General features: G+C 30.6%; 1 protein-coding gene across 1 annotated transcript; it reads right to left on the bottom strand.

Moving 5' to 3' along the window:
* Window positions 1-3,581: 3,581 nt before the first annotated feature.
* Window positions 3,582-7,238, bottom strand: LOC113846638 (wall-associated receptor kinase 2-like). The gene is made up of 3 exons (XM_027475128.1): window positions 6,303-7,238; window positions 5,679-5,849; window positions 3,582-4,968 (listed from the first exon to the last, which is right to left on the bottom strand). The coding sequence occupies exons 1-3, from the start codon at window positions 7,138-7,140 to the stop codon at window positions 3,761-3,763; spliced, it is 2,217 nt and encodes a 738-aa protein (XP_027330929.1). The 5' UTR covers window positions 7,141-7,238; the 3' UTR covers window positions 3,582-3,760.
* Window positions 7,239-7,477: the final 239 nt, after the last annotated feature.

Genomic DNA, 7,477 nt, shown 5'->3' with positions numbered 1-7,477 from the left:
GCCACTCTCAGTGAGGTACAGTACCAGTAGGCTAGTGACCCAATGTTTAATGATATGTTTGATAAGGAGAAGACAAATTGAGCTCACTGAAAGGCAAGCATGAGATTCACGAGTGTCTAGTAAATATTTAACCTTTTTACATTTAATATATTATTAAATGTTAATTTAATACATTCCAATTGTGGCAAATACTATGTTTTATGATTTTATTGTACATATTTGTGTACGCAAGGGAATTAAATTGTCCTTTGACCTAGGAAAAGATATTTAGAGAGATCCACACTAAAAGGTTGACCTGCAAGGGAAGTTTGAAGAGGTCTAGGTAAGTCCTCACTTTAAGGCCACCTATGTCATAATTATTACTTACAATGTGGCCACATATGTTGAGCATATACAAACCAAGTACTAAACCTAAGTGGCTAAGGCTGGCCTTGATGTTGATATTCATTCTCTTCCAAACATGGAGGATGCTTAAGCCCAAGTGGTTGGTGGCCCTTACAATGGTTGCACGTATAGAACGGGGGTACTGATCAAATAGTAGGGCCTTATCCTTTGCATTGGGTCCACTATTAGGAGTTTCAACAACAAACACAACTAATTTACCAATAGTTAGAGCAACAAACTGATAAGTGTATAAAATAAGTGATTTGAGATGGTGACTTGAACACTTTTTATGTTAAAAGTTGGATTATTTTGTTAAATTCCCTTCAAACTTAGAATTTTTACAAATACATATATATTTTTAGAGATGAATGCAATTTTAGTGTTTTAATTCCTTTTTGATCTATTTTGTAGCTGGAATCAATAGAGAATCATCAATTAAAGTTGAAGAAAAACTGGATAAAGTCAGAAAAAGAGCATTAAAGCATGAAGTTGCACAAAAAGTTAGATTCTGGAGATTTCTCGTTGTAGCAAGAAATACTCGCTGCAGCGAGGATGCTTGATTGTGAAGAGGGTGATTTTATGCTCTTCTCGCTATAGCGAGAATGCTTGCTGTAGCGAGATACTTTTGGATCGTTGTAGCGAGAATCCTAACTGCAGCGAAAGGCAAACAGAATGACCTAATTTCTATCTCTGTTTCTCTCTACAACGAGGGACTGTTGCTATAGCGAGAGAAGTTCGATCAGACCAGTATAAAAGGTGATATTTATGTTCAAGTGGGAGGACTGTTCAAAAACCATTTCGAGGGGGTCCAGAACGGCGCAAGACATAGAAAGAGAGTAGGAATACTCAGTTTTTGATGTTTTATTCCTTTTGTATCTCTATTTTTGTTGATATGGTTGCCATGAGCAGCTAAACCTTATATGAGATTGAATGTAAATCTTTAAACTTGATGTATTCTCAGTAATTTATATAAATATAGTTATTTCTTCTTCATTTCTAATGATTTGATGATCTCAATCCATTTTAATGGTTGAATCTAGTTATTTGATGGTTTCTAGAGTTCAGATTTGAGTTGTATTTGGGAAGATATTATTTAGATTTAGATCTGATTGAGATTACTCAATAACCGATTGTTCTAGGAATAAATTTCAAGTTATTGATTGCTTTTAAATCCTGATTTTAATGCTGGATAGTTTATTAACTATTTGAGAAATCAACATTTGAGAAATTATCTTGGGGATATATTTTTAAGGAATTAAAACATATGACTTTCGTATTTTGCATCAGATTCATTGGAAATGATTACTATATTTATCACTAGATTACTAGTATATAGAGGTAGAGATAGATGAAATTCAATCCCAGCTTTTTAACTTGAATTTTACCATATTTTACTTTAGTGCTTTACATTTTAATTGTTGTTTAATATTTCATGAAAATCATTCACCAATTCTATTGTATATAAGCTCAATTAATTAGTATCTTATTAAGTAATACATTTGAATTGCTCTCTGAGGACGATATTCTGGTACTTTACGGGTTATTACTTGCAACAACTCGGTACACTTGCCGTGTTTGAAGGAAAAGATCCAACACAAACACAATTCCTTCAATAGTTCTAAGAGTTGGCATTAGGGTGAACAAGTATTAAGCAAGAGATGAGGAAAATCTGATAGAAAAAGATCATTGCTGATGTAATGACCTTCTTCAGGGATATGCAAGCTTTAGGATCCCCTAATTCTGGGAAGAAGCTCTTCCACATGCCTTTTTGACTTATTTTTTGAGTTCATCATCGTCTAATAACACATATGACTATGGTAGGTCTAATGTTGATGACAAAGAATTTAATTGATCTTTATTTATTTTATTTTATTTATATTTTTTGTATTATATATATGATGCTTTGTTTATTGATTGCATCAATTTGTTGATTTATTTTATTATTATTTTACTATTTAATATCACTTTAATGGATAATTATTTATGGTATATGTAAATAAAAAAAATACAAGTACTATCAATCAATTCATACTTTAAATAAGATACTTTTTAAAAAAAATATTAAATTATTACGAACAAGATCACTTGTCAATAATTAATTAAATTTAAAATAAAAAATACATTAATAAAAATTATAATAATTTTATTTTTATTTTTAAAAAATCGTCAATAAAGTTACAATTATTCGTCAGCAATATTATGTATCTAATGACTTAGGTGACCCTTTTAATTTAATTGTAACATTGATCCTTATGTTTATACCCATCGGTAATCATCGACGAGTTTAATTAACCATCAATAATATTTCCTTTACTGCTAAAATACTAACAGTCAAATGCCATCGATAAATTTGTTAGTATAAATCGTAACCGTAAAAAAATTCATCGATAATCCTGTCAACATCCTATGTCTTTCTTACAGTAAAAATTTGTCCTATTCAATTGATTCTTTCGTTCATTAATTTAATTATTTCTAGTTGTGACTTGAATTTCATAAGTTAATGCATTTATAATTATATTTCCTTATGTTTTTACTGAAAAATTTAAACTCCTACCTTTTAATCATTCTAATTTTTGAAAAAATCTTAGATAGTTCTTAATAGATAAATTAAGTTGTATTCTATACTTAATGCACAAAGTATTTAGAATTATCTTTTACTTTAAGGCGTTAATTTTGTCAAGAATCATAAAGTTGATGTTTCCAATTTGAGTGTTTTATATATATATATATATATATATATATATATATATATATATATAGGGATAAGATCCATTAAAACCATACCAAATTCTAACAGTACAAATCAAATAATCAAATTCTATTAACTTATACAGTTAGAATTTAGTATAAGTTTAAGATGTTAATGGATCCTATCCATATATATATATGGAAGAATCTTTTCATACAAATGTAAGTCTAAAAATCCTTACACTCAATCTTAGCCTTTTATTTAACTTATGTATAATGATCAGTGGAGTAATAAATTATAACTCGTTATATGTAAGTTAAATGAAAGATTCAGATCGAGTGTAAGAATTTTTAAACTTATACTAGTGTGAGAAGATCCTGCCTCTCTCTCTAAATATATATAAAAGAAATATGTTGAAAAGCTTTACCATAGTCATTGACAAAGTCTCAAGTGCTTGATTAATGAATTTTTTTTTATAATATGGTCAAATTACTTTAATTCTACGTTGGACCTAAGAGATCATTATAAAACATTGATATGTAAATTTACAAAATGAAAAAAAAAAAATCCTAATGATTTCATTGAGCAAGAGAATCTCCATCTTAAAATAGGTACATACAAAGATAGACACTCTAAACCAAACCAATATATTCTAAATTCATTTAAAATGTTCTTATGCCATAAGTATCAACGTGCAACATCAAAGGCAACGCGTACATGGTCCCTTAAGCTGTCGTACCCATAATTTCCAAGCTTACTACTATTGCCATGCTCATCAATGCTCGATGTCTCATGAAGTAAATATTGAGACTCCTCCAAATTCATGCTTACATTACCCCATGGGTGCTTCTCGGTTACCCTTATTCTTTTCAACTCTATTTCCACTTCCTTCATGCTAGGCCTCTCCTCCCCTCTAAGCTTTAAGCACTTGCTTGCAACAATAGCAACTTCCATGATCTCTTTCATAGTTTTTTCACTCAAGAGATTAAGTTCAACAATTTGAAACAAGCGATTATCTTTTAAGCTGGAGAGAAAGTGTATAGCTAGACTTTGTTGCTCCTCTGGCCTTTGAAATGAATGAGCTTTTTGTCCTGTTAGTAGCTCCACAAGCACTACTCCAAAGCTATAGACATCACTCTTCTCAGTTAAATTACTTGTTTGCATGTACTCTGGGTCCAAGTAACCAAAAGTTCCTTGTACCATTGTGGCTAATTCTGCTTGATCAAGGGGAACCAATTTTGAAGCTCCAAAATCCGACACTTTTGAAGTGTAAGTGTCATCCAAGAGAATGTTAGCGCTCTTGACATCTCTATGAATAATAGTTGTGGAAGCATCTGAATGCAAATATGATAGAGCACCTGCTACCTCTATGGCTATTCTTAGACGAGTCTCCCAAGGCATATTACCTGCCTTGTTTTCATTTTGTAAATTATCATAAAGGTTACCATTATTAACAAACTCATAGACCAATAATGGGACTTCAATGTCTAAACAACAACCCAAGAGTTTTACGACATTCCTGTGGTTGATTTGGGACAGAATAATCACCTCATTAATGAATTGCTCAACTTGGCTTTGATCCACAACTTTAGATTTCTTAATCGCAACAACGTTGTTATTTGCAAGGATTCCTTTGAAAACTGTGCCAAAACCTCCTTGGCCAATGATTAGGCCCTCATCATAATTGTTAGTGGCTTTCTTTAGCTCTTCTGCTGTGAAAATTTGTGCAGTTTGGGAAGGGTCTTGATTTGTTGTCATTGTTGACAGTCGTCGTTGCAAAATGAAACCACCATTTTGTCGAAAGAATTTTTCTCTTTGTTTAATGAGATTCCTTTTTTGATATATTATGTATATCCAAGAAATCAGTAACAGTGCCAGAAAACCTGCACTTGCTCCTGTATATTTACATAATAACAACAAATCAAATTATACAATTTACACAATTTAAGAATATTGTTTTTTAACATAATAAATGGAGAGTACAGATGGATGCTTTAGCAGAAAAAATATTAAAAAAGAGCATAAGATGTTATAATAATAATAAAAAAGTCAAATTCAGTCTCTGAAAATACTGTCTCATATTAGATGTCACTTAATTTTTTTTTTATTTGGATCAAATTATTTATTACTTTAAAAGATTAAAAAATGTTTTTCAATAATATCATTATTTATTAGAAATATTTTTCACCTTCTTAAGTACCATAACAACGCTATTATTATTTTAAGAATAATTCTTATCAAACAACTATTAGAAAACCTCTAATACTTTTAACATAGGTATTTTAGTAAAACTAATTTATTTTATTAAAATAATTGATAAAATTAATCATTTTCTTAACATGTGCGCATATATATTAAGTAACATAATATATGAGACAAAAAAAAGTAACATTTTTAAAATTGATTTCTGTTTGAATTTTTTTTTTTTAAATTACATGTACCTGAAAATACACTATTTTTATTAAATGTAAGAATTAAAAATAAATAAAAATTAAGCAAAAACTAAAAAGTCATATATCAATAAATAAACTAAATTTGATTAATTCATTTAAAAAATACATTTCACGTAGTGATACTGATGAATAAAACATGACAACTTGCTTACCAACGGCATACTTGGTTTGATTACTTTTCCCTTGTATTGGCCGACATCCTCCATCGCTTTTTCCATTTCCAACTTGTCCATCAGGACAAAAGCACTCGAAAGACCCATCAGTGTTACGGCAATGATCTTCACTTATACACGTATGATTGTTTATCTTACATTCGTTAATGTCTGCAAATTGGTCACAAAAAAGTTCTTAATTTGCTTGAATAATAAAATATCTCAAGTCAATGATAAAAGTCATCAAATTTTGTACAATTTAGTTAGTATGGTTGTATTCTTCAATCAAATTTGATTGAAACGTATAACAATATTTCACCCTATTATATTTTGTATGCATCTGAATCAATTAATTAATATTGTAATAATTTCTACATCAATAGTGCATTAAAATTAAACTCTTTTAATCTTTTATCTTATTTCTCTATATACCTTTTAACAAAAAACCTAAAATCAAAATCTTATAAAAATAAGAGATAAAAAAATATACAAGTCTATAAATTTTATACTAAATCTGTAAAAGCAAGCAGCAGTCAATTAATTAAATGAAGCTGTGAGCAATTATCATTTGAAAGGCCACGCTTAAATTAAGATTATATAATATTATTTGATAGAAGATATTACCTTGGCAACCATTTGGATGATATGGATTTCCGTCATAACCTGTTCTGCATATGCATCTATATCCATAAGTAGTTCCAACATCATCACAATAACTATTATTCATGCATGCACTTTTGAGTGATCCATTCCGGAAAGCTTCACATCTCTCATTTCCAACAGTCCAATCAATAACAATAGGAAGCACATTAAAAGGCAGTTTCTCTAAATGATCGATGCTAAACTCATAGAAGCCTTGTTTGGCAATAAAGGAATAACTACAATCAGTGATGTTCAAAGAGTTAAAACTATTTGTTTGTAAAGTGATATTATTCATGCCAAGAGGAATATCCACTTGGCAACACCCTATCCCCGAACATGTTCCATTGTTTACCACATCGTAAGGGAACCTACCACACTTTGTTAAGCACCCAGTTGAATATTCTACACCATTGCGGTAGCTATTGAGAGAGCCAATAGTGTCACAACCGACACTTATGAACTTGTTTTCTTTGCTAGAAATGGTAAAAGCTGGAGTGCTAAGATAGGGTTGATTAGCTACACCATTTTTGGTATCTTTGCAAAGTTCGGAGACAAAAAACATCATATCAAATTGACCTTGGAGGGATATGTTTAAAACTTGCGTATTTCCCTGAAATAGAGAATTATTTTGGCAAGTAAGATTCAACCCATCCTCCAAGAAACAGTTCTCACCGGTTTTAGATTTACCTACACCAAATGGATATGGAATTGTAACATTTCCACAAGTGTCTATGCAACCAGGGAGAGATGTATCTACTACAGCAACTCCTACCCCTACTAATGCAAGCATTAACAATATGGTTAGCAGCATGAGCATCATCTTAGTCTAATGTGTTCCTCACAAGTCCCGAGACAGAATAAAGAAGAAGGGGTTGGAAACTGCCTTCACTAATTGGATGTTAAGGATTCACCAGGTTCATTTGAAAGAAGGAAAGAGAAAAAGTTTAAATAAGGAATATTGAGTGAGATTGAATAAATGTCAAGGTTCTTTTCATTTTTCTATTCTTTTCTTTTCTCGGTTTTTTTATGTAGCTGAAAATGTCAAATTTGTATGTCTTCGTCCAATAGGAATTTATTTATTTCGGCTATATGAAGGAATCTACAGCTGGATCTTTTATAACGAAGTTATAAATTGCCACTTTGGGTTTCTTGTTGCA

The sequence above is a fragment of the Abrus precatorius genome, unplaced genomic scaffold, assembly GCF_003935025.1.
Source record: "Abrus precatorius isolate BTA unplaced genomic scaffold, Abrus_2018 Scaffold8, whole genome shotgun sequence".
Taxonomy (NCBI): Eukaryota; Viridiplantae; Streptophyta; class Magnoliopsida; order Fabales; family Fabaceae; genus Abrus; species Abrus precatorius.
This window is presented reverse-complemented; position numbering and strand designations above follow the sequence as displayed.

Bases quoted from the DNA above. Each gene is read 5' to 3' on its own strand.
- LOC113846638 (XM_027475128.1), bottom strand. From the start codon at position 7,140: ATGATGCTCATGCTGCTAACCATATTGTTAATGCTTGCATTAGTAGGG. The intron at 5,850-6,302 runs GTAATATCTTCT...ACCAATTTGCAG, and splicing joins TCATCCAAATGGTTGCCAAG to ACATTAACGAATGTAAGATA. The intron at 4,969-5,678 runs GTAAGCAAGTTG...GTAAATATACAG, and splicing joins TCAAACCAAGTATGCCGTTG to GAGCAAGTGCAGGTTTTCTG.